At 38.0% G+C, this 27,823-nt stretch overlaps 2 protein-coding genes across 3 annotated transcripts; both read right to left on the bottom strand.

The window, feature by feature from the left end:
- Window positions 1-1,462: 1,462 nt before the first annotated feature.
- LOC121295215 (mitochondrial dicarboxylate carrier) lies at window positions 1,463-20,996 on the bottom strand. Its single transcript, XM_041219636.1, has 11 exons — window positions 20,561-20,996; window positions 15,557-15,676; window positions 12,823-12,937; window positions 12,233-12,281; window positions 8,019-8,060; window positions 5,954-5,997; window positions 5,394-5,464; window positions 4,887-4,979; window positions 4,345-4,422; window positions 2,092-2,148; window positions 1,463-1,884 (listed from the first exon to the last, which is right to left on the bottom strand). Exons 1-11 carry the CDS (start codon window positions 20,648-20,650, stop codon window positions 1,783-1,785), a joined length of 861 nt encoding a protein of 286 aa, XP_041075570.1. The 5' UTR covers window positions 20,651-20,996; the 3' UTR covers window positions 1,463-1,782.
- Window positions 20,997-24,037: 3,041 nt separating this feature from the next.
- On the bottom strand, window positions 24,038-27,759 carry mrpl12 (mitochondrial ribosomal protein L12). 2 transcript variants are annotated; one of them, XM_041219898.1, is made up of 5 exons: window positions 27,542-27,759; window positions 26,152-26,338; window positions 25,578-25,649; window positions 24,874-25,011; window positions 24,038-24,581 (listed from the first exon to the last, which is right to left on the bottom strand). In XM_041219898.1, exons 1-5 carry the CDS (start codon window positions 27,598-27,600, stop codon window positions 24,465-24,467), a joined length of 573 nt encoding a protein of 190 aa, XP_041075832.1. In that variant the 5' UTR covers window positions 27,601-27,759; the 3' UTR covers window positions 24,038-24,464. The 2 variants fall into 2 exon arrangements, with proteins under 2 accessions (XP_041075832.1, XP_041075831.1); XM_041219897.1 differs by having other exon boundaries at window positions 26,152-26,341; window positions 27,542-27,758.
- Between the last annotated feature and the right edge of the window lie 64 nt (window positions 27,760-27,823).

Here is a 27,823-nt window from a genome sequence, read left to right as displayed (position 1 = left end):
TGTATTTTTTTTTGTCTGCAAAAGACACAGAACTTTATTATTTAGTTTTAATGAGATAGTACTTATACTACTCTACTTAAGCTGAAAGACACAAAAATATAATTCTGTACTTTATGGGAACTGCTGAGTTCAGTGACAAGGCTTCAGATTGATTGAGCCCCCCCCCCCCCCGAAGGTCGAAGATATTAATATGAAAAACCATATTAAAGCCTTGTTATTTTGTAATTGGATTTCCAAATTTCCAATCAATTTTCGCTTTTGTTTTCTCTTCAACTTTTTTTTAAATAGTCGAACATGAGCAAGCCAGAACGATATAACCATTTCCAATATGTTGTCTATAAGGTGAAGTTCTGGAATAAATGTGCTATGTACTATGAGATGTGGCTGCACTACTGTACAAATATACCATGTAATTACAAGTTACAAAATGTTGTTCATAAGCCCATGTAATTAATCAGGTTTTCACCCGGTAATTACAATGTAATGACATGGCTTTGCATGCATTTAAAGACTTACCGCATTTACTTTTAATTTAACCTACACTATGTAGAACTATCATTAGACCAGGTTCAACAAACCCTATATCTGAGTGCGGGTATTGTGGTTGCGGGTCAAGGCAACGCAGAATATGAGAAAGTTCTACAAGCAACATCTGTCTTTTGTTTCCAGGTGGCATTACGACATCAGGCACACAAGCCAGAAAACAACAGTTTTAGTGTCCTATGCTGGGTGCCTAGAAACTTGAAATTCTTCACACACAAAAAAAGATGTTCCGTCTCTTGCCTTTAATACCTTTCACAACAGGGCATTACCTTTCTATTCTGAAAACGCCCTTCAATAATCAAGACTTCCTCACGACCGATTTCCCTTTTGCTAACAATCAGTTTGAGGTTAGCCTCAACAGGAAAGGCTAACTAAGGACTTCCAGTGTAGTGCTGGGGTAAGTACTTTCACTATCAATTCCTGAGTTACAGCACCCATTTGGCCATATGTTTCAATGAAGGGTCAAAGAAACGGTTTTCAGCAGTGGACTGATATCAATGGCAAACAAACAGGTCTACATTTGCCTACAAATTTACTTACAAGTTTACACATGTGGACAGATTACGTCTTTTTGTTATGCATTTAGTGCTTTTGAAAGATATTACCTTTCTTCAAATATACTTCCTGTACAGAACTTTTGCATAATGCATTAAGAGCTTGTCATAACCAGGTGTGCACGTATTTACAAAGACAAACTTACACTGGTCTATTAATCACTACTTCCACAAGGAACCAACATATATGTTTAATGTAAATATATGCCCTTTAGAATTATATATATATATATATATATATATATATATATATATATAGCAACACATATAGTAACACATATATCCAATTATGCCTTATATATATATATATATATATATATATATATATATATATATATATATATATATATATATATCTACAAAACATGTATCTACCAGAGACAGCAAAATGATTTTAGGGCATTTCAGGAATGTGGTTTTCCATGTAGTTATGAATTAAAAAAAAAAAAAGTAAAAATTAACCAACTATTTTATTTGTTAAAGGGCACATTGATTCAAGCAGTCAGTCGACACGTTTTTTTTTCATTCACAATAAATTATGATTCTAGAGGTTAATGGAGACTAACAAACACCAGCAAAGAAGCTCAAGAGGAACTGACAGAACTCTAGCAGAAGAAATATATTCCAGGATTATTCTGAGTTGCTATGGAAACACAAGGTTTGAACGGAAAGTTCTGGGGGTTTCTCAGACAATTACTTTCATCCCAAAGTTTTTACGCAGCTGCTCCAGGAAGATGAAGGTGAGTACTGTGTGAGGGACCAATCGAATTCCAGCTGGAACTAGACCCTGCAACATGATTGGAGAACAGTCGTCAGCCACAATGGTCAAAGTGAGGTTATAGACCCAGGAAGTTCACCGTTCAAGTGTCTTCTTCAAAAGAAAATCTGTGAAACCCATCTACAGAAAACCCTTTTGCAAAACAGATAACAAGATGAAGATGCATTGATTGTGTATCAATGAAATAGCCCAAATTCCATCTGTACTATACTGTACCTTATAAAAAGCCAAGGGCCCCAGCTTTGCCGTCTCAATCAGACAGTGCGTGACACCCTGCAAGGAAACCAACACAAAGCATAATCAGCCTCAGATAAAACAAACCCCACTTTGGAAAATCCTTGGGCGTCCCCAGACACACACATAATCAAGGAATTTTGTCAGTTTAATCCACTTTTAAATGTTCTTACATCTATCATTTGTCATCAAGCTTTTTATTTCAATTCTTAAGGCTATTATTCCCCACAAACTTTGCTTTTGTGACCAGGACAGTGATATTTCAAAATATCACTATTTCCAATGGGAAAATGGGCAAATGTGTGTCTTTTCGTTCACATAAAGTCAGAAAAAAACAACATATGAATCCAAATTAACATGTATTTATACTTATGTAAATACAGTATAATTGTAAACCTCGAAAAACTACTCACTTCTAAATCTTTTGTAGTCATCTTTGTATTACTTTAGTATAAATACATGTTAATTTGGATTCATATGTTGTTTTTTTCTGACTTTATGTGAACGAAAAGACACACATTTGCCCATTTTCCCATTGGAAATAGTGACATTTTGAAATATCACTGTCCTGGTCACAAAAGCAAAGTTTGTGGGAAACAATAGCCATTTTCTATACTTTTGAGGCATAAGCAATTAGGAAATAACACTTACTACCCAGGAACAAAAATTGTGTTACATAGTGTTATTCAACTCATTTGTTGTCTATTTTTGTAACCCGCCCCTCGTGCGAAAGCACTCATTAAACTATTGCAGCAATCACAGTGACAAGCCTATTATACACTCCAGATGCAATCTGGGGCATCATGTTCTAACAGGGCCAGTGATAAAAGCATACAGCTCCCTCCATCCTCAATCCCAGCTAGTATGTGTTGAACCTGCAACAGCTGAAACGCTGCACACTCCACTCTTACACTCTCCACTCCCATTATGGGGCTCTTCTCCCTCTTCTCCCTGAATCTCACCCCGCTGCTGTGACATGTGTTTACAACTTCTAGACTTTGTAATGAATTATAAATGATCCCTTCTCTTATACCTCAAACCTCATCACACTCTACAGAAGCTGGACATTAAGAGGTTGCAGGAGCCTCATCTCAAACACTGTGCCCATTAGTCACATATACATTATATAAGCAAAAGTTTTGCTTTTGTGGATGAGGGAAAAGAGTTACAAGAAATAGATGTCTACAATTATTTTTCAGCAATTTTTTTTTTTTTGCAAAAATGCCAATTCAAAAGTATTCATAACTTGACAGGAAAATAGCTAGTTGAAGCACCTTTGGCAATAATAACCTCTTTTAAACAATTAGGATACTTGTCAATTCACTTTTGGTACACTTTAGTAAATATTGTTCCAGTTCATTCAAATTCCAAGGACTTCTCTTGTGCACAGCCTTCTTCAACTCATTCCAAAGATACTCAATAGGATTTACATCGGGACTTTGACTAGGCCATCCCAGAACCTTGATTTTATTCTTCTTTAACCATTCTGAAGTAGATTTTGATTTGTGGTTTGGATCATTGTCATTTTGGAACATCCAGTTGCGCTTTAAACCAAGTTTTGTAGCGGAGGGTTTCTGATGGTTGGTCAACATCTCTTGCTATGCTATGGAATCCATTTTACCATGTGCTGGAACTAAATTCCCTGTGCCATTAGAGAAAAAACAGCCCCACAGAAGGATATTAACACATCCATGCTTATGTATGGAGGTGGTAATATCCTTCTATGGGGCTGTTTTTAGGTATGGTGTTCTTTTCTTTGCCTCACCAGACTTTCTCCAAATGTAACGTCTATCAGGGTGACCAAATAGCTCGATTTTTTGTTTCATCACTCCACAAAGCCTTTAACAGAACTCATATCCATCATTCAAATGCCGTTTTGCAAACTAAGTGACTCTCCTTGTGACATTTTCCTAAGAGTGGCTTTTTCCTTGGCCTGCAGCCATTGAGGCCGTCACCATGCAATACTCAAGCTACGGTTGAAATGGAAACCCCATTCACACTTGCAACTAATTCACCTTGAATATTTTTGGCTGTCAATCTCAGACTGCTACTAACCTTCCTCACAATTCTTCTACTTGTTCTTGGTTTAAAAAAAAAAACCCTTCTTTCTTCCAGACAGCACCATGTGTTCTGCACTTAGAACTAAGAGTAGTTGAAATTGGGATACTCAAATGCTTGGAAATCTTCTCGTATCCTTCTCCAGCTTTATGACAATAAATCATTTTCTGTTCTTACCCGATATTCTCCTTTAGAATTCATCAGTCTGGTCTTCATCACGTCTAGAGGTTGGCACAGGAATGTGGCACAGCCACCCTGGATAAGGGGAAGCCCATTGAAAAGATAATTATATTTCTTTAAAATGAAAATAATGATTTAGTGCCATATTTACATTTTATATTGCCTATGTACCTCTATTCCCAGATCAAAGTAACCTTGCTTTATGATGCCGCCTAGAGGCAGAGGCAAGAATGACACTTTTTTTAACCTAACTATTATTTTCTTATAAAGCACTGTGTATCATAAAAGTAACTGGCTAACATGTAGAAGATATTTTTGTTGCATTATTTAGGGGTCCATTATTATTACTATTATTATTATTATTATTATTATTATTATTATTATTATTATTATTATTATTATGTTTTTAAAATCAACCACTTTAAGTTTAGTGTTTTGTCACATATCTTTATTCTTCATCAGTTACACCTAAATCTAAATAAAGATAGTTATGAGGACATTTACAATGGCTAAAAAAGCAGGAAAAAAGTTCAACTTACTGCAATAAAGCTGGCGAGGAAATGGGTGAAGATATTGTCTGATAGTATGCCAGTGCTCAAGACTATTTGTTTGGCTTGGTCATAGCAAGACAGCTGTAGATACAAACATATCCAAATTAATCCCTTTTCTTCTAGAACTGTATTGTGTTCCCCTAATGTGTCATTGCTTACATTGGAATCTAATGGGTTTTTTTGTTTCTCTTTTCAGCAGTTATTTATTTTTAATATGTTATCCTAGGGTAGTCTATCTGTAAAGTAACCTAGGGATTGATTTGTTCAACCTGCTCTACACCCACTGGGAATAGCGACGGCTAGATTTTTAGAGCATTTTACAGCACCAGGGAATCCACTTGGATTTCACCAGACTGTAAAACGCTCTCAGATCCAGCTGTTGTTTACCCTGGTGCGGTATAAGCTGATCAAATCAACTGAAATACATATAAATAGTCTTCAATCTATTTTAAAAGACAGTTGTCAATGTTGTCTATGAATACTGTCTCAACTTACCTGCCCGACTGTGACTAAAGCTCCTCTACTGGAGGCCATAGTTGCTCCCGAAAACAGCCTCCTTAGCCCCTCTGCAAGAACGAGAAACGTTTAGGAGCTATTCATGATTTCCAGCAGTATAAGGAGTTTGGTAAAAATTTTAACTGTTGATGATTTACACTGGATGCTTCTCTTAAAAATCATGGTAAGCTTATTTTAAAAAAAATTAGGCAATTCCCAAAGTTAAGGCAATACCGAATGAAAAATCATGAGCATTAATATTCATACCCATTCATTCATTCATTCATTCATTCATTCATTCATTCATTCATGTAATTTCAATGTCGAACACTAAGTGCATATTTCATTTACTAGTTTTGTCTTTACTGGTGTAGTCCTATATGGTGGGATGCTCAAACCTGAAGAATGTTACTACTAGCATCCACAGCACCTAACCAAAGAAGCTCTGCATACACAGTATGGAACTTCAATATCAAACTATTTAATCGAAACAGACTTTTAAAAAGTGTTTTCAATAAGTTTGTGATCAGATGCCATCACTACAACCTTTCCATTCTTACCTTCATGCCATACTCTGTATAACCCATCTAGTGCATGGGCGTAACTGGAAGAAAGAAAATATTTTTTAAAAAGTCAACAGTATTCAGTTTCAGTTGATGGTAATGTTAAACCTCACACAAGTGGCGGTGCTCATAATAATAATAATAATAATAATAATAATAATAATAATAATAATTACAGAAAGCTGTCTTGAGAAAACTAGCTATACCCCTTAAGGTTAGGGCTTTCTGGTCCTCAACATTGCATCTGCATTCAAAAATAATCTCTTTCAGATACATACACACGCTAACCCTTACACAAAGCATTTCTATAGTAACCTTTGGAAGCACAGAGATATCAAATACAAACTCCACTTGTTATTTTCCACAAAGGGTTAACGTTTTCCTTCCTGATGTGGTTGCTAAAAGTTTTCTCTTTTTCAAAAACTACTGTGTGATTCTAATAGGTTCCGCTTTAGCCCAAACACACAATTTATAAAAATAACTTAAAAAATAAATTATATTAATTGAGCAGCTGTCATTACCTGCTAGATAACTTACAGTGGTTGCTAGGTTACAAAACTAAAAGTAAGGTCAATTAAAGATGATATTAATGCTATTATAAACTGCACAAATGTTTTTCTGTATTAAAACATTTTTAAATAGCTTTTTAGGTTATATTTCAGTATGGGTTGAAATTGTTTGCTGTTTAAAAAGAGAGAGTTAAGATTCTGAAGTGCTGTTATCTTTTCAATGGCATCTATATAACCTGTGGGATACTGAGCGCTATACTGGGAACATGCAGCCGATATTTATAATAACATTCAAATGACAAACCTCCATATACAACGAATGGATCATTATCCTGTTGTATTTTGCGATTAGTTAAAAACCATCAGAAAATGTAATCATTCAGCACTGCTTGGGCTGCAACACTTCTACAATACAAAATCAAGGACGATCTTTTAAAAGAATTAAAGAAATATTTCAGTCCATGTGACAAACGTTTGAAGGAGTTCCATTCTGACATTATCACTGCGAGGAGACTGAAGCAACAAACAGCTCTCAATCCACCCCTGGCAACACCTTCAGCAAAAGCTTGATGAAGTCATTGCCATTCAGTGACTCAGTTACGCACAACATGCAAACTCTGGCTTGTGTAGAAGTATCTTCAAGGCAAGAACAGGGAAGTCCTTAGAAATTCATTTGAAAGGGTTACAAAGAGAAACAATGCTCTCCTTGACGTATGGGGCAAAGAGGTTTATGCATGAATATACAACTGAATAGTAAATTACAAATGAGAGCTATTTCTATTATTTTCAGCTTTTCTTTTTCAAATACAAGTTCTTATTACATATATGAGCTCACCATACCCTGTATATAAGCACAAATAAACTTGGGTTTACCAAAGCATTAAGCATCAAAACCATCAAAATGTACTAAATCGCTCAATCCTGATCCATTGTCCAAAATTAACAGCTGTACAGTACACTGCTCTCAAGGTGGATTACTCGGGACAAAAGGCTTTTAGGAGAAATAAACAATGCATCCCTTTCAATTCAAAACCTCTCTATATTTCAGAACTGACCATGTACATTATGTTGTTTCATTTAAATCCCAGGCCATGCCACACAAAACCTGCTGCATAATGAAAAATCTACACCAAGAAAAAGATAATTATAATAATAAGCAAATGTCCCTGTTAAGCAGAGTGCACAAGTTTTGAAAGTCATTTTTTGGGGGATGTAGATTTATGAACTGGATTCTTTGTGTGAATTATTCCAGCATGCTAGTATAGACAGTTGACAGTTTGACCTTGCAAAGCACTCATCTTATTAAAGCAGAAGAGAAAGATCCTTCCAGACCACTAAGAAAAACGACATGTTTACACAGGAATGACAGAAGTGCCATTCCCGAATGCAGCTGTGAATGTGCAGCTTGCTAATAGAAATGGGAACATTATCCATCAACATGCAACCAAGCGATTTTAGCAAAAACGTCACTTCAGCAGCTGGCTAACATTTGAGAGAGGAACGTGGATTAATGTGTTTACAATCTCCCAGAGTTGGATTAATAAAACACTCACTTTCTCCTCAGGTGTGCAGGAAGCTTCACGTCATTTTGCATTCTGAAAAGAAAAGTGAAAATGTTTATCAGGGAAATGATGAAAGGTGACTTCAAGGATGGCTTTCAGGAAGTCAGGTGGGGAAGCAGTCTTCAGGACACAATGCACAGTGTAACGCAGATATGTCTCCCCACCCCATTTACACAGAATATTCTTGTGTTGAAACAGTACAACACAGCAAAAATGATCTAAGCAGCATCAACAACAGAGAATCATACAGAGCACGTTTTATAGGGTATTAAACAGGTAAATAAAATATTAGGAAAATGTAGATGGTATAAAAGCAGGGGTCTCCAACCCTGGTCCTGGAGAGCCCTTATACAGCAGTGTCTTTACATCATCAGTGGCTAAAGATCTGGAACACTCTGTTAATCCTGACTAATTAAATCAATAATTGGTTCAATTAAGTAACAGATTGGTTGAAACGAAAACCAGCAGCCCCAGTGGCTCTCCAGGACCAGGGTTGGAGACCCCTGGTATAAAGTATCCCTTTAACATAATCTTGAGTCTATTTAAAGATGAACACGTGTTCGAAAAGCACTGGGTTTCTACAGGGTATCAATAAAATAAACCAAAAGCAATATAGTCATTTTAGCTATAAAAGAATCAAGCAATGCAAGTTATGCTGGCTCCAGGGATCAACCGGAATGAAAGATCAGAAAATCTTACGGAGACAGTACAAAAAACACTAACAAAACGACATTCAAAGCCAAGACATTTCAACAAAAATGCATTCTCACATCACTCAAATATAGTTAAACTGTTTCACAGAGCCATGCAGGAGATACAACTCCATCAGACTGATTTGATGAACTTGGTATGAACACTCCCCCGGCTTGTAATTCAGCCACCTGAACAGATCAAGAACATTGAAGAGACCAGTGGCAACTTTAAAATAAGCATGTTGTCGACTGAAAGAGGTCGGACGCGTGATGCTGTGAGGTTTGTCTACAGAGCACTGGGTTAAGGCTATTTCTCTGCACAATGACAGGTGGCAACCCTAGGCTACACAGATCATTAGATAAGGTTGACCCAAGATCTCAAGGCATCCACAATTATTAGGTCAGAATCTGACTTTGCAGAATAGAACAGAAGAGGGGACACAAGGGTAAGTGTGAAATCTAGAGGTCACAATGAACTAGAGGGCATAAGGACAGCATTAATGTGACTAGCACAGTAAACAGCTATAAGGTGTTGACAGAATCATGTTAAATGTGTGGCAGGAGGACAAACAGCTGCCTGCCTCCTAGCATTTCGGACCTGACAGCCTGGGTGTGATTAGGCTTGGACAGAAACATGTGGAAGATCACAGGAAAGGCATAGTGAAGTGTCGGAAAGCACAGGGAAACTGTCATAAACTGGGGGTACAGGTAGGAAACACATGATATATATATATATATAATTTAGAAAGCATGGAAAACTGCACATTTACCAGAGTCAACGTTTATAAGGGATACAACTGAGTTATAAATAGGGCATCTGATTTTTGTTTTTAACCAATAAGAACCTGATAAAACACCCTTGATACAAAAAAAATGCAAATCAGTGGATAGCCAGAAAACACAGGAAAAACTGTAGAAATGGTTAATCAATTCACATTGACCTCCCTTTTCTCATTAAAAAATGAAATCTAAAAAACAAAACAAACAAAAAAAAAGACATTTCCCAGTGCTGCTGGGCAATGTCCTGCCTTCCTGACTTGTATCTATCATTGATTCGTTCTGAGTACTTTAAACCCGCCCCAACTACTGTGCGACAGCACATTCCTACATTTCTATTGAAGACTCCATTTGCGAGATTTAAAACGAGATTACAATCAGGAATGGAGGATTGTTCGCTGGATTTAAAGCTGTATTACAATTAAGATACAGAGGATTTAGAACAGAATTCCAAATTGTGACGACCTTAAAAAAAAAAAATGCGTACATAGAAGAATGTGCCCGTGACCATAAGGATTTCGTTGTGGAAGACAGCAAAGGAAAGAAGGTACAACTTAAGTGTGCAAGTACTGTCAAGTTACTACTATACATATTGTGACAGAAAAAAATGCCCAAGCATTTTGGAAAGTAACCAAAAACAATAATTTCATACAATACATAAAAAGCTAAAGCCAAAAAAAACCCCCATAAAATTCAAAATAGCTACAAATAAGCACCAAAAAATGAAATAAACACAGAAAAAAAGAAGCCATAGATATAAAATACTTGGGACATAGCCTATTAAGCTGGGGTGTAAACAAACTGGAAAGCCAACCAAGCCTGGTTTCTGATTAAGCAGAGTGAAGAGAAGTATAAACAATGGAAGCAGTTCAGTTATTGTACTATTATGGTACGATTTCTTATGAGTACCGGGTGGTGTATTACCATCATTTAGATTCCCCCAGATAAGCATTTTTTTAACATCACACACACACACACACACACACACACACACACACACACACAGGAGGCAGTATGCTTTGACAGCAGCACTCAAAATTAAACCTGCAATTACCTTTCCCAAAATATCGCTCCGGTCAATTATTCAATTAAGAGATGCAGCCTGTACAAAAGGTCAACCATCCCAATCACTGTGCTTTTTTTTTTCATTTCAGATTCAGGTTCATACCATTAGCATAAAAAAATCTTTATTTCCTGAGAAAGTGTTGTAATAGTTGGAAGGTTAGGGTTATACAGCGAGTAAACCACTGGGGCGGATGTTTAATCATCTGGCTCCCTTCACCAGTGCACATCGAGGAAGCCTTGAGCCCGAGAGACTCCTTCGAGAGCCGGAACTTGAAGAGCTTTGCCAAAACAGAGATAGTCATCCTGTAGTGATTGTGAGATTTTAAAAAGGCACTCAGAATAGCTTTTTTATCAGCCATTAAATAATCATGCGAGTTGTACATTCCCTATGCAGTGGTAAGCTTCAATTCTAGGGCAGTTTTTCAATTCCAAGGTTGCCAAGGGGAACATGCCAACAGAAAGTAGGATTTGTCATCACGCTGCTGACAGACCATGAGAACTCAGCCAAGCAGAAGCGCAAGCGCCACCTTTTGGCAGGTGCTCTGAATTAAACCCACTCTCTTTGCATGTGAAAACCCAAGTTCTGTTTTATTATTAATATTTTATTTATCAACCTTAATGGTTGGTTAGGTTTTATTATTAAAAAAAGTTATGTGGAATAAGTGGGTTCTCCCCCAAAAATAAATAAATAATAATAATCACCAATTAACCCTGTAAAGAAGTGCCAACCAATAGTTTATCTAATAGTTCTTTGCTTGTATACTTCCAAATTACTTGTAAAGCCTAAGTTAGCATTGCTTTAAGTCCTCTAAATCAGTCTTTTAATCGCTCTTAGAACATGCATCTTACATGTGTCTTAAAAGAGCACTCTGATTTACATGCCCGTGCCTAAGACTGCCACATGTTTCAGCAGATGCTACTGGCTTGCACTGGGAGCAGATAGCATGCCAGTTCTTGCATTCGCTAATTCAACAGTTCACATGAAGGAGTAGAAATGCATTGCCAGTGAGATTGCTGCAGCTAAAGTAAATCACCTTGAAGAAGGTGTTGCACTGTCCACTTAGATGAGCATTCATCTGACAGCTCTCTCTTTTCACCTCCGTTCCAGTTGTTGGAATACTGCTAACATCTGCTGGTAGTACAAATCCATCCACAAAATGTTATTGGCCAACCCAAGGCCTGGAAAAAAAAGTACTCCATGGAGAATTGTGGGATGTACAGCTAGTTGGGAAAAGCACATTCTTACCATTTATCCCTAGTTCCAGATAATTATAATAGCTTGGATAGGCGGTCTCAGACAAATGTACAAATCCCATTCAAATCTCACTCACTCTTTACGACTTAGACAGCACCACTTCAGAACTGGCTCCCAGCCCATACTTTGATCTCTCCTTCTGTCTTATTGAAAGAATATTTATACTTGATTGCCTGATAGTCTCAATAAACATTTCCAAACACTGCTGTCATGTATAATTTAGCTGCACATTTTTTTTTAGCCTGCTAAATTTGTGGATTTTTTTTTGCTGTTGATGGAAGATGGAAATAGAGAGACCCAGCTCAATCAGGAGCCAGCTCAACACCAGAATGCCAGGCTTAGCCAATACAAAAACCACTACTGCACATACACTCACTGGGCGTTACACAGAAGTAATCAATAACGTTATAGCTTACCTCACATTGACCAAATCTGCCGGAGTTCCTACAAAGCCACCGGTAAAACCTGCAGAGGGGAAAGCATTGGACACTCGGTATGTGAGGGATGGAAAAACTCTACCATTGCAAACCTGAATGAGCTTGGCTTTACTAATATTCTCAGAAGCTTGGCTTAAAGGGTACATAAGGATCTTTATGTTCCCATGTGTTGCTACAACTGTAAGGTGTGTGTACTGTTTTAATTTAATTTTATTTTTTTTACATTTTGACCACTTTTTAATTTTTTAAAATTGCATTCCCTGCCTCAAGATGGCTTCTCATGTACCCACATAGACCTCTCAGAACTACATTCCCCATCATCCTCCTGCTCACATATGTAACTGAGATGGAATGAAAAGGTCCTTACGTACCCTTTAAGGGATGTTGCAAGCTCTTTTTCTGCTTGCACACAACATCACCCACAAATAGAGGAAACATTTCCCTAAATGTGGTCTAGTTGAGTTGGCATGACTTTGTAGCACTAGCAAGAACAGATACTGGTTTGCTAAGGATTTTGTAACAGACAAAATAAACAGTTATTTGAATACAGTGGAAGGACCCTACTGTACCTCCAAAGGCCCCCAGCAGCACTTTCTGGTGAAAGGGGAGGGGTTCTTGGCTCCCACTGGAGATCCTGTCCCTCACCGTCTCGTAGATTGCAAAGCGGGTCAGGGAATACGTCATCTACAGTGAAGAAATACAGAAACAATAATGAAGATCACGGCAGGGTTTAAAACCATCATGTTTCTAAGCCTGAACTGAACCAGAAACAGTGTCTGTTTCTCTCCTCTGTTAAACTCTGCTTGGTGTCGAGATAAAAGATATGATAGCACAGTGGAAGCCCAGAATGGAAAATACTGGTATAGGTTTATATGTGTTCATGGCCAGATTCTGAACACATACTACTGGTCCTGTCGGGAGTGGTTCCTATACCCAACTAACTTTCAGTATTTTAGAGGTAAGCAGACAGCACTTAATAATACAATTGTATTGTGTACATTATTTAAAATGCCAAAGCTAAAATGTTTAAAAATTGTTCATTTTAAAAATGTACTCTTGTGACACCTAGTCCAGTATATACAGTACAGTGAAAAATAAAAATAGATTTATTAGGCACCTGGGGTCTTAAGGAATACAGGTTAATTTGCCTCTCATAAGTTATAATGGTGACATGGCTTATATAACAAAGAGGGCAGTATACTGAAGACAATTTGACTCCAGTGTATAAGTGCATAGGCACTGAAAAACACAGCTTCTCAAGACTACTGTTCCAGGGAGCTGGAAATGTTTTACAGCAGTAATGAATCTCCCAAAGGCAAATCTCAACAGCTCTGTCTCTGGAACTTACCAGGCAACTCTCCAAAAAAGGAGGCATAGAAAAATGATTCTGCTGTTGGCTTGAACCATTTTATAGTCTCAGGGCTCCACCTTGTGGTACACATTGAAAATAGCATTAAGACACCAATTTGTAAGAATCAGATTATTAGCCCTTGGCTTAAATGATATACAGCTAATACATTTCAACAAATGTTACTCAAAATAGATCGCCATCAATGTGTCAGACTTGAGAGCAGGGCTAAAGTATGTACAAGGGCTGGGTTTTTTTTTCTTTTTTTCTCCATCTGTTGAAAAAAATACCATTAGAAAAATTACACACATTTCCTCATATACAAAATGTTTTATTAAGCCCACCTGCATAAAAAGATTTGGATAGTGGCTTAGAGCAGTCAGTGTAAGACAGTTACACTGTATTTGTATACATTCCCACACTGGATTTTCAGACATGCTGTTATTAAGCTGAGCCAATGTCTAGGATTGTAGTGAAGCATTTTTAACCTTTATCACCAACATCATCCTGTGCAACATAACAACCAGCTCAAACCCAAGACACCTGCTGGCAGTCCCTATGAAGAGGTATAAAACTAGTAGCATGAGGTGTGTGAGAGGATCATTTTAGTATACAGTAAGCAGAGTGAAGGACGAATTGTAAATGCTGTTTGAAAAAAGCAATGTAATCTTTGCTCAAGGTAAATGACAGCTTTTCTGTTTGTTTTGTGACTCACACTGACACTCCCCTTATTTACTGATTTAGAACCCGATGCTCCTGCCAATGACAATGACAGTGAACAAAAAGGAGGGGGGGGGGGGGGGGGAGCAATTCTACCCACCAAACAAGTTAAACAATACCGAAAGAGTAAGCTAATTACTCAGTCTGTTAATGTGTTGTGAGTTCTGGAGACACAGTTCGGCTCTAATTACATGCCACAGACGTATGTAACATACTCCTAATAGTCCTTCATAGTATATCAATATAAAACACTTTATAGCAAGCCGGCCTGTCTAAAACATTACTTAGGCTGCTCCCTTTATTCTGATTGCATGTTCTTGTACATGCAAAGCGATTTTAGTCAGATACATATTTTGTGAAAATATCCTGATTGCTAGGGCCATGCTGACTTCCCAGTTTTCTGTTCTTTTTTTTAACCCTATGCCAATAATATAAAATGAACAAAGTGCAACAAAGTTCAAACAGTCAATCTCAATCTCTACAAGTAGGTACAAGTTTAATGAAGATCTGTCTTCATATGTTACACGTTTTGCTTCGTCAAAAGGAAGAACTAGAATAATTAGTTTATTGGCTGCTTATTTCTTCTAGTCTACCAATGAGGTGTTAGATTAGTATGAAAACAGCTGTAGAAAGCTATTCCAATAACTGTGAGCAGTGGCGAGATCTCACTTTTCCTGTATAGTCACTGTAATTGTTCTTCCCAGTATTCTAACATAACTCTCAATAACCTTCAGCAGCTGCATTTCTAAACATGCATTTCCTCAGTGACACAATGTACAGTATGTGGGTTACTAAGATGAGCCAATGTGTAAATTTGTAGTGAAGTCATCCTTTTCATAATAACAGTATGGGAGGGTGTGCATGTACATCGAGCACTGGTGAGAAACCTTCCCTTTTTGTAAGTCTTTCTTTTGTTGAATTGCCCGCTTGGTTACCAATTTGGATGGCGGACTGCCAACATGGCGTGGAATTTTCCAAAACAGCGCAGTTATATTCCTTTTTTAAAAGGACTGAACCCCTGATCTTGTTGATCCAGAAAAAAAAAAAAAAAAAAAAAAAAAACAACACCTGCTTTCTGTAACACGGTCAGCCAGTTTGTTATAACACTGTCACAGACCCCCTGTTCTTGCTTGTTTTCTGGTCATTGATTTAACTTGTTTTGAGTTTTGAGAGAAAATAAGTGCCTTTGGCCCAGCATTTTCCAGCTTGCCCAGAGGCAAGGTTGCAGTACCCACCTGTCTGCAGAGGGAGGCGCTCAGGCCGCTGTAGAGTGCCAGCACACCGTCACTGCGGACCACGTGAATCACCATCCCGGTCATGCGACTCTTCACCTCCTGCTGAGTCTGCAGGTGTACCTGAGGGGGCAAGGGCAGGGTCAGACTGAGTGAAGTCAGCTGTTACACAGTCTAGCTCAACACTGGGTCACAGTTAAAGGAAGGCAAAACTAGCAATGTTACAGCTTGCCACACAGCACTTAAACCATGTGACTACTTTGATAGCTTTTTATTCTAGAGGTTCAGAAAAAATACCTCCGCTTAAAAAACTTAGTTAGAGTGTCTAGATGGCATTCACAGCTGGAGCAGTTGGGTGCTGTATAGGTCACAGCAGTTTCCATCTTTATCATAACTCGGCTGGAATCCATTTACATTAAAACTGTTTTTCTCCTGACAAACAAGAGGCGGGGAGTGGGGGGTTGGGCAGACTTCGGAGAAACAGTGCGGCTAATTTTTAACCAACTGGTAAATTGCGAAGCAGGTTTACACAATGATTCAGCATAAACCTGAATGTGAAATCAGCAGCTGCTCATCGCCTTCTATTGGACAGAGAGGAATGCAGAACATCAGAATTCTAAGTTTGCAAATAGCACTTTCTTGTTTCTTGCTGCCAATGATTTTGCAGATCTCACTTTGTTGGTTGCAGTAAAACCACATACCCACTGGAGCCACCGCTACAGCCAAGCACTAGAGAACAATGCTGACCATCAATACTAAGGTAAATGATATAACTAGACCAGACTAAGGCGAGCCGAGAGGCCCCTATCTAACCCCTAAAAGTGAATGCAATACAAAGTACAGCACTACTGCATTAAACATGTGATCTAACTCACATTTCAATCACGCTGCCGTTTTGAACAGTGTTTATAACAGACACTATAGAGATCATCAAAACAGATGCCACAGAGTCAAAGCTACCAACCTCTACAGTATTTCTATTGAAAGAAACTGCATATAGGTGTCAATCTGTTTAAAGTAGGATACTTTGCACAGCAGTTGGAGATAGTCCAGGTCCAGTGATACATAACATCTTAGACAGTTTTAAGTGACAGCTTCTTTCAGTGCTGCTGCTATGAATGATTGTTTGAAGTTAGGCGCAGATGTGTTTAAAACCAAGGTTAAACTCAAACTAGTACTGGCAATCTGGGACAAACACTGGTAATGTTCAAAAGGAGAAAGAGAAACACTGTTTTATACCGTAGAATGAATGTGTGATATTTATTTTGGATATCATTTAGTCATTACTTTCCTTTATGTGTCTTTTTGATATAGTCATTTATAAATGCTTCTATATGAAACTCATATTCCTTCTGTTTATTATTCATTGCTTTTTTGTTACTTGAACTGCTACAGTGCCTATAGTAAATTATTCACCGCCCACCCCCCCTTGGACATTTTAACAGTTTGTTGTGTTACAACCTGAAATCTTGATGCATTTAAATGTTTTTTTCCTTTGATTTACACAACCTACTCAACACTTTGAAGAGGCAAGAAAATGTTTTATTGTGAAACAGTTAAAGAAAAATTTTAAAAACTGAAATGTTAGATAAATCTTTTGGGGTAAGACCTGGTTTGCACATCTGGATCGTGCAATATTCGCCAATTCTTCTTGGCAAAATTGTTCAAGCTCTGTCAAGTTGGATGGGGATTGTTGGTGGACAGCAAGTCTTGCCACAGATTCTGAATCGGACTCAAGTCCGGGCTTTGGTTGGGCCACGCTAGGACATTCACTTTCTTGTTTTTAAGCCACTTCAGTGTCGCTTTGGCTGTGCGCTTGCAGTCATTGTCCTGCTAAAAGGTGACTCTCCGTCCCAGCCTTAGGTCTTTTGCAGACTGAAGCAGGTTTTCCTCAAGGATTTGCCTGAATTTAGCTCCATCCATTTTGCCCTCTACCCTGACAAGCTTCCCAGTCCCTGCCGATGAAAAGCATCCCCACACGACGCTGCCACCACCATGCTTCACAATAGGGATGATTTTACCCGGGTGATGTTCTGTGTTGGGTTTGCGCCAGACATAACGCTTTGCATTTTAGCCAAATAGTTAATTTTTTGTTTCATAGGACCACAGAATATTTTGCCACACCTTTTCAGAGTCTCCCACATGCCTTTTTACAAATTTCAAGCAGGATTTTATATGGGTTTTTTTCAGGAATGGCTCCCATCTCGCCACTCTTCCCTACAGGCCAGACTTGTAGAGTACCTCAGCTATTGTTGACAAATGGACAGTTTCTCCCATCTCAGCCATGGAATGCTGCAGGTCTTTCAGATTTGTCATTGGCCTCTTGGTGGCTTCTCTGACTAATGCCCATCTTACCCGGCTGCTCAGTTTGGGAGGACGGCCTGCTCTAAGCAGATTCTGTGTGGTGCCATATACCATCCACTTCTTAATGATCGACTTGACTGTACTCTAAGGGATATTCAATGCCTTTGAAATCTTTTTATACCCCTCCCCTGATCTGTGCCTTTCCACAACTTTATCCCAGAGTTGTTTTGAAAGCTCCTTGGTCTTCTTGGTAGTATATTTGCTCTGAATGCACTACCCAACTGTGGGACCTTACAGAGACAGATGTATTTAATCTGAAATCACCTGAACCACTTTTATTGCACACAGATGGACTCCATTTAACTTATTGTGTGAATTCTGAAGGCAACTGGTTGCACCTGAGCTAATTTAGGAGTGTCATAGTAAAGGGGGTGAATACTAATCTAATGAAGACCTTTCAGATTGGAGGGGTACAGATTATAGTGCCCATTTTTCCTTACTAAATACCCTGGTATCTCAGAATAGATAATCCTCTCCTCTTTAAAAATATGCTCAATATTTTAATGAGCAAAACATCAAGTAGAATGGTCACCCGAAATGTGCTCCTTTTCCTGTAAAAGCAGTACAGGTAGGGATGGGGAGTCTGTTGCCAGATAACTTCGCTCAGACTACTTGCTCACTATATATTTTGGTGTCCCTGAAAAGAAAACTGTCTCCACTTTAAAATATGAAAGACATTTTAATGACTCTCCCACAAGTGCTATGATATCCCAAACATGATCCACCTACTACTAATGCAGAAAGATTTGTTTCCATAATTAGTTCCGGTACTAATATATAAGTTAGAGAAAAATGAAGACTGCTGTGTACCAAAATGATCAATAAGAAAAAAGAAAAAAAGGTACTTAAAAAGGTAGAATAATTGATTACAAATCAATTATCAGGACGCTTCGGACTACGGGTCCCTCATCAGCTGAATACAAAAAAACAATACTTTATGAAGTTGATAAGTAGTCTTTTAAACAAAATTCCAGAATGTTGATGATGTTAATGATCTCAGAATAGAATGTTCATTCTAAATGGCTCCAAAGTGCTTAGTTTGAAAATAAGCTTGCATTCTATTTGTTTCCTGACAGCATTAGTTCCATAACAATGAACTATCCCACAAATTGTGATGTCTTCTACAGTGTGGTCATCTCTGTTAAAATGTCTGGCGACAGGAAAGGTAGAGGTGTTAATTTGTATACTTCTCAGATGTTCCATGAAGCGATCAGCTAAGCGCTGTTTTGTTTCACCAATATATAGCTTGTTACATTTGATGCAGCCGATGCAATATACTATTCCCTTACTAATGCAAGTAAAAGTATCATGGATAGTAAATGAGGATTTTGCTCTCTTAACTACCGTGTTGCTGTGAATGTATTTTCAAGCAGCACAGTGTGACCTGTTGCATGGAAACGTACCCTTAGATCTGTCCAGATTGGGTCGAATGTTAGTGGACCAGATGCTCTCTTGTCTCTTCTATATGACATTAGAGGAGAATTCTTGAAAATGGGAGCTGTAGAAGGATCTTCTTGAAGAATGCTAAAAATGTATTTGTATGATGTGTTGTACTTTTTTGGTCATAGGCTGATAAGTAAAAACAAGGGGAATACGATTGTTGGTATTCTGTGTTTTGGTTTTGTACAAATTCAGGTATGAGAGTTCAGTGCTTACAATCAAGCCTGAATGTATACACATGTCATCTGGAAGGTAACCCAGTCTGACTCGGTGCAGGACTGAATAAGCTTCCACACCTCCCAGGCACAACAGCTGGGATGGTGGACCACTATTAACAACGCTATATAAAATAAAGACTGTGATTGATATATCTATGTGACAGCATGAGCCAGCGAAGAATGGCCAGCTAAACAGAAGAAACACAGTTACACATGCACACAGAGTGATTCTTATCGGGGTATGTAGAATAACAGGGTTTTGGTTTTTTTTGTAATATGCACTTCACTTTTTTTAAAAACTATAATGCTGTCAGTTCCAGTGAATAAGCAGATCACCGTGATCTACTTCCTGACTCTGAACGTTAAGAATACACTGTGATATTTAAGAATACACTGGGTGCTCACTTCTGTCAAGCAAGTTGCCATTCATGTATCTGTTTTAAGACTGTTATGGGATTAAAGCCCCCCTTGCTTCAAGTTAGTCATGAATGTGATCATGCAGTCAGGCGCTCATTCTTATAACTGTGTCAGTGACTGTATTGGTAAAATAGTATATGTACCAATAGTAATAACGTTAATATAATACAAGCACAAAATATTGATTACGATCTGCGCTTCAAAACGGTATCGGAGATTTGTAGATGCATTACATTGTATCCACAAGAAACTAGCTTGCTTATACATTCAGCGGTTTTATTAAGAAGGAGGTATATGGCGCTAGGCCATGCAACAGTAACAACCACCCAGCTAAAAAAATATATACTGTGACACTGACAGTTGCACAGCCTCAAGCAAGACACAAAACTGCAAGATATTCAAGATAAGCTAAAGGCGGCATTCATTATTAAACCTCGCGGGGCAAAATTAAAGTTGGTTCTGAATTACTGTAAACAAGTGCACTGTATATATTGATCTGGGGCCCTTCATACTGCAATTAGTCCATGTATACAGTAATTACAGAGCTTTAGAACAGGAGCCAACATACCTTTATCAAATCAAGGGGGTGCGTACAACACGCCGCTCCGCAAGACGCAAGTCCTCCAAAATACCATCTCGATACCCTCTTCTCGGTCATGGTGATTGCTTCTGGTTTAATGGCACTCCTTTAAATATGTTTTTTTCAATCTTTGTGCTTCCACATCAGCAGCAGAAGTAGCAGCGGTGGCACCAGCCTTGTGCAGACACACAACTTGGCACCGCTGGTCTTACAATAACCACACCTAGTTAATCTTTAAACTTGAAATAACTGCCATGTTTGCATATTGCCGATTGTGGGACATTATTGCAGCGCAAGCAGTATTTTACATAGAGACAGAAAAAACAGAAGAGAAAGAGAATAAAAAAACCTCCAGCCAATCTGAAGCTGCAATTTAGGGAACTGCCTCCTTAAAGAGACCCACCCAATTCAAATGATTTGTTAACTGGACTACAATTGAAAGTCCAATGTTCAGTATGTGCACTGCTTTGATCCCATGCGGCGCAATCTACCCTGATAGTACCTAAGCACCTCCCTGTATGACTGACTGACAACTACAGTCTGCAGTCCTGAATGAGAATGTAATCTTAAAGCGGCAGACACGTTTAAGACAGTGTGGTGTTTGTCTCAGTTCGAGCGTCTGGGAAAGAAGTAGTTGGTTTTAAAGTAACAACGACTCACTGTTGCATTGATTGTATCTAAAAATGCAATATTGTAACATTGTAGTCTATGATTGCCTTCGTTATTGTTTACTTTAATTATTATTATTATTATTATTTATTATTAAAGATAATAAGATTATAGTATCATTATAATAATAATAATAAGAAGTTCATTGTCACTGAGTTTCATTTTAGTACATTGTCACAATAACTATTATTATTATTATTATTATTATTATTATTATTATTATTATTATTATTATTATTATATGCGCATATAAAACGCTATGAGAAGTCGTTAAAAGTAAAGCAAAGTTGGTTCTGAATTAAAGTGCACTACATTGATGTGCTTGATAGTTTTCAGTTAGTGCAAGTTTTTGAGGAACTCTTAACTGAAGAAATTCATAAACATGAACAACAGAACAGGATTTTAAACTTGCCCCAAAACTAAATCAAATTAAAGCATAAATGAACATTTGCTAAAATTAACATTGGTGCTTAAATACCATGCGCAGCAAACACTTGTATAATACTAACAATAATAAGGAATACAATGTATTTTCATTTTCATTTGTACTATATATATATATATATATATATATATATATATATATATATATATATATATATATATATATATAGATATATTTATATATATTATGATTAATACAGTCGCTAATAACGTCGCAATTTATTTTCTGTTCTGTAATATTAAACCGCCTATAACATGCAATTACTCTCCCAATCAGATCAGTGACGTTGCTCAGCTGTTCAGTAGTCTCAGTCTGAGGCGGTATGGAGAACAGCTGATCAGTTTTACTTGTTTGCTGCTCATAGTAGTTCAGCAACAGTATTAATTTTAGTAAATATATAGGATCCGATTTACACATTCACTTCATTCAGTTCAGGTGCAATTTTTAAAATCCCGTTGTGTCTCAAAGTGTCCCGGGAATGTGGAGCCTGTTGCCAAACCTAGTCACAAGTCGACACCGACAGTAAAGCAGACTGGCTGAAACTAAGTATGACGAACAGCTACGATAAACTGCTGCCTCAAAAAATCTGAAAACTCGGGAGTGCTTCAATCCTTCTGGTGCACCCGTTGACGTGTCTGCAGCTGACGTACGGCGCTTGTCTGCGAGAGTGAAGTATTAGCCAGTCTTAAATTATCCAACCCCATGCGATTTCAGGTGGCAGTCGGTGAGAAAACATGTACGACTTTCCAAAAAAGACGTAATTCTGACCTGTTGCACAGCTGTCAGAGACCCTCGACTCCGACTAGATATTAAGCTGGAGTCTTAAATAAGAACCAACCTTAAACCATACTGTTCAAAGACACACATCTAATCCAGAGATAACTACCTTGTGCTGTAGAAGTCAGTATTATTAATGTATCTGCAGGTAGGAAACGAATTAAAAGTTCCAGGTTTCCAAATGTTTGGTCAGACAGTAAAAACAATCTGCCGCTGTTACCAGCCAGGCATGCAATAACGAGATGTTGTGAACACTGAACACTGCATGCAACCAAAAATGGCATTTTTCTACTCTGCTGTTTCCAGCGGTGATCAGCTGCTAGTAGGATCTGAGCAGTATTCTGCTTTGTTTAACAAGTCCCTGTGAACTTTGGCATGCAGCCTTTACACTTGTTAAACATTTTAAAGGCATAAATATGAGACAGAAAAAAAACTTTTAATAAAGCAAGCTCTCAACTTTGAATAGTAAAAACAGAACCATTAAAACAATCCTAAACCATGAGTTAAACCTATAAGAAATTATGAAAAGGATACATGTTTTGGCTAAGGCTTTTATAAGGGTTACTGATGAGAGTATCATCTTCCTATACTGAAGGAATGACTCATCCTACATAAACAATTGTTATAATTAGTACAATGACAGTTTAGCAACAGTGCTCTATCCTTAAGCGGAACAAATGCATTTGTTGAAGTCAATCCCAGTGTGGAGGTGGCAATTCACTGCCTTTATATTAAAACTAGGCCATAAAACAAAGCAAGACACTAACTATTGTCATATAAGGTGCATTAAGTTATATTTATGTTATTTGATACACAACACTGAGACTTAATTTTGGCATTTAACAAAATTGAGTTCTACTAACAATGCAGTTAAACAGATCATTAAAGTAACAGGTAGCTGCCAGTTAAAAAAAAAAAAAAGCTACAAAAAAAAATTAAAAAGCAGTCATATAATTATTGTTGTTCCTGGAGCACCTCTGAATTCATTTGCAGGCTTCAAATATAAAAGAAAAAGACTATGAACTTCTAGTTTAGTCATCATCTAATTGAAATGTGTGTTGCAATCTCACTTGTGGGAAGTCCTGCTAGTTGACAAGACATTCAGTTTGGCTATTGGTTGTTACTGCAACTGCAAGGGCATGAACTAGCTGCTGCTGCTAATAACCACCGAAAAAAAGACAGTAATTTTTTATTTTTATATATATATATATATATATATATATATATATATATATTATACTATAATCATATATATATATAAACTGGCACTTCACTTCTGACTCTTTCATCTAAGAGCCACCTTACTGAACATCTTACAGAACCTAAACTATAAACAGCCACCCAACATGGTTTTATTTTAAAACACAAGTATCGTAGCAAAAAACAGGCTGCACAAGGAAAGAACATCAATATGTCCTTTATATTGGTAGTAGACTAAACTCTGCAGCGTTTGGGCCAAACCAATAAATTACACATGTTCAATCTAAATAAAACTAAACTCAGCCCAAGATACACAGCTATTGACAACAGGCCTTTAATGTTGTTATATCAAAACACTTAACTAGTTTGAACAGAAGTTTAGTTTTTTCAGAGTGTATAAATGCCTGAAGTTAGATACATTTAGGAAATATAAACTTACAGGAAGCATGCATTTAAAAATAATGTAACTTAAAAAAGAAATGACATGCCCATTAAATAAGCAGAGATGAAGGGTCTTTTCCACGTTTATTAAATTATTTTTAGTGGACAATACAGGTCTGGTCTGCCTTCCTCGAACCGGTGTGGCTCCAATTTGCAAGTACAGACGGACAAACAGACTTGTGGACACCTGGTCAGACTGGACGTCTTGTAAAATACAGTATTGGAATAGTCTTGTGGTGCTGGACTCCTGGGCTTCGTGGAGAACGACGCTGTACACATTGGGTTCTCTTGCCACACACAAACCCAGGGACCAGCGATTAGTAGCTTTCAAGGCAACTTAAAAAAGGAAAGCAAACAGTTCTACTCCAGGACAACAGTGCCTCCAGCTGCCTCCAGCGCAGCCTTCAACTTCCCTGCCTCGTCTTTGGAAATGTTAGCCTTGATCTCCTGAGGCAGAGACTCCACCAGCTTCTTAGCCTAAAATAAGAGGGACTTTCATTTACCGAAAAACAAAATGGCTACTTTCTTTGAAGACTAAATTAACTTTGTTACATTTAAAAGGCAATCAATTCTAGAGCGCCACTTTATTTTTCAGTATAAAATTTTACATATTAACAAATTCCAGACTATAAAATTAGATGACAAAGCTTCTTCAGTTAAAGAGACTATCCATCCTCTGATACAGATGTATAAATCGTTTTTCATAGATCCTTAAATAAGCGTTGTTCAGGTGCAGTGCCTGTTTTGAGCTCGGTGGACTGGTGCGTACCTGGACCAGGTTGAGGCCGGGGATGCAGTTCTTCACCTCCTTGATGAGCTTTACCTTCTCAGCCGCCTTCAGCTCAGTCAGCTTCACAGTGAAGTGGGTCTTCTCCTTCTTCACCGGCGCTGCCTCCTCTTCTACTGTCTGGGGGGACAAAGAGACAGTGGCATACCGCTCCGAGGAATAATCAAAGCCTGCACAGGTTTTTGCCTCTTGGGAATCGATATTGGGAATGGAGAAGTACTCACGTAGTGAAGAGAGAAGTGTGTGATTCACTAAAGTACTTTTGTTAGTTGATTTATACCACTGAGAATGATAAAGTTGTCTGGTTTGGTTTTCTGTAGGACATTCTACACAGCTTTGTCACCAATGATGCAACAGAACATCTGATTATTAAATCGAGGCACGTTCAGAAACCTTGACTATCTGTACTTTTTACAACCTACTTATGTTATAAAAGATCTTCCTACTTATGTAATAAAAAAAGCTTCCAATGAAGTATAAAACTAATTGCGCAAAGTACATACCATACCATATCTTGGAATGGGTTACAAAGCTACAAAAAACCAAGATAAATACATTTCTCACTGTTGCTGTAGAACTGTGTCAGTTAGAAATACCCCCATTTAACAAAAACAAAAGTACTATATTATAATGCCATAGGGGGCACAGGGGAGTAACTATTAGCACACTAGATATTGTGTATTTACCTGTGATGAAGGCGGTGCTACAGGCATTGCACCCACTGGCATCATTCCCATATCCTTAATGTTCAGCGTTTTCTAGATTAAATAAATTGACAATATGAATGTAATCTAACGTAGCATTAATACAGATATATACAGAGTCTCTTATATTCCATAGCAGACTGACCAACAAGTGACAACATGAGAAAATCCACTAATCCAGCTGGTTTATTTAAATACACAAAAGCTTATTATGAATACTGTCCAATACATGACTTAACGCTGCAGCTACTGTATCAGTGGCAGGAAAACTATTAAAAACTATTGCTTATCTATGATAATTAGTACACAATGAGCATGCTTTTTAATTTCCTTGCACTACAACCTCAATAAAACCCTTGCACAGAGGGTGTTACTGGAAAATAAAGACCAGATTGGCAAATACCTGCTAATGCCCTAGTTTATTAGTTTATTTTATCAAAAAGTACTACAAACATTTGTTCTCAATTCCCTCATTTGGACAAATACATGTTTTGATTGATGTGATGTAATTTTAATTTCCACCGTTGTATTTAGAGAGCCCCCTCCACTTTTGTACCTTGAGCAGCTCGTTCAGGTCAGAGACCTCGAGCAGCGTGAGACTCGCTATGTCGTTGACGAGCTGGTGGATTTTCGGGGAGTACTCTTTCGGCGCATTGTCGAGGGAGGGAGGCGCCAGGGCTTCGTTATTGCTGCTGGAGCTGGTCTTCAGTCTCCGCAGAGCACAGACAGCAGGCAGCTCACGCCTACTTAAAAAACACCACAAACAAATATTGAAAGAAAGTAACAGTAAAAACTGTCTTTTGATAGACTGCTAATGTAATTCAGATTTTACCAATTCACCTTCTGGTTAAACATTACAAACCAGATAGCAGGGATGGTACTCCCATTGTATTATTACTTGTTTACTTTGCAGACACCTTTATCCAAGGCGACTTAGAGAGACTAGGGTGTGTGAACTATGCATCAGCTGCAGAGTCACTTTCAAAAACGTCTCACCCAAAAGACGGAGCACAAGGAGGTTAAGTGACTTGCTCAGGGTCAAACAGCGAGTCAGCAAGGGACTGGAACTGGAGACCTCCTGGTTACAAACCCTTTTTAACCATTGGACCCCACAGCCATCTGTATAACAGTTTGATCAATTGCTAGTTTTACTATGGTTTAATAAGCCACATCTAACCTTGTTACCTATACAATGTGGCTAATCAAACAGTAAAACCTGGAATGTGTAAAACTGCTATGCAACAAGAGTCTTATTTCCACAGATATCTTCCAATTAAAATTAAAAAAACACACACACCTTTACTATAGACAAAGTGAACTTGCATCACACCAGCCCAACATTACAAGGACATTGTAAGTAGAGTGGGCTACTAAGAGGAGTTGGGGGGAGGGACTCTGTTTTATAAGAAATGTCCACCTGCTCTCCATTAGCTTCCTGTGCAGAAAACAGTATCACGCAGATTTGAACAACCACGTAAATTACAATGTAACCATCCCCGTGTAATACATGTAGAATGTGTCCTCGAGCTCATGTATTGTATATCAATGCACTGACTGACCTTGGCATCCCAGCGCATTAATGTTGATGCCTTACACAAGCATATCTCTTCCTAAAACAACTATCCATGGAAGATACCAACACTAGTTAACCGATCCAATTAAAAGAGTCATATAGTCTCCGGCACCGCCGTACGGATTTAAACTCATATATATATATATATATATATATATATATATATATATATATATATATATATATATATATATATCACAATGATGTTCTTCTGTCACAGCCGGTACGGTAGCGCAGTCATACATGCAAACTAAACACATAATCGATTGCACATGGCCTCACTGACAAAATGTCATTACTACACTAATCCTGCTCACAGAGCACAACACCTAGGTTAAATAAATCACACCACGTTACCTCCACCAGCATTTACCTGTGCAACTGTGCCGATATCCGCAGCGCGCTTCTCACACAGTGTCTGGCTGAAAACATATTGGCTGTGTTCTGCGTTTATTTGACTGGAATTTTGTCTTGATCCACTCAGGTACAACCTGCCCTGTGTTTCTCCACCTTTGTAATCTGTTTTCTCTGTCCCCGGATCTCTAGGCTCCGTTAGTCTGCATCTCTCACGCACATGGCGTCCTCCACTCTGCCTGACCTACCCACAACACACTGCAGCCTATCTCCGCCACTTTTGTGAAAACTTTATTAACAC

The sequence above is a fragment of the Polyodon spathula genome, chromosome 20 (genome assembly GCF_017654505.1).
Source record: "Polyodon spathula isolate WHYD16114869_AA chromosome 20, ASM1765450v1, whole genome shotgun sequence".
Taxonomy (NCBI): domain Eukaryota; kingdom Metazoa; phylum Chordata; class Actinopteri; order Acipenseriformes; family Polyodontidae; genus Polyodon; species Polyodon spathula.
Note: the sequence above shows the minus strand (reverse complement) of the source record. Positions and strands in the feature narration are given on the sequence as shown.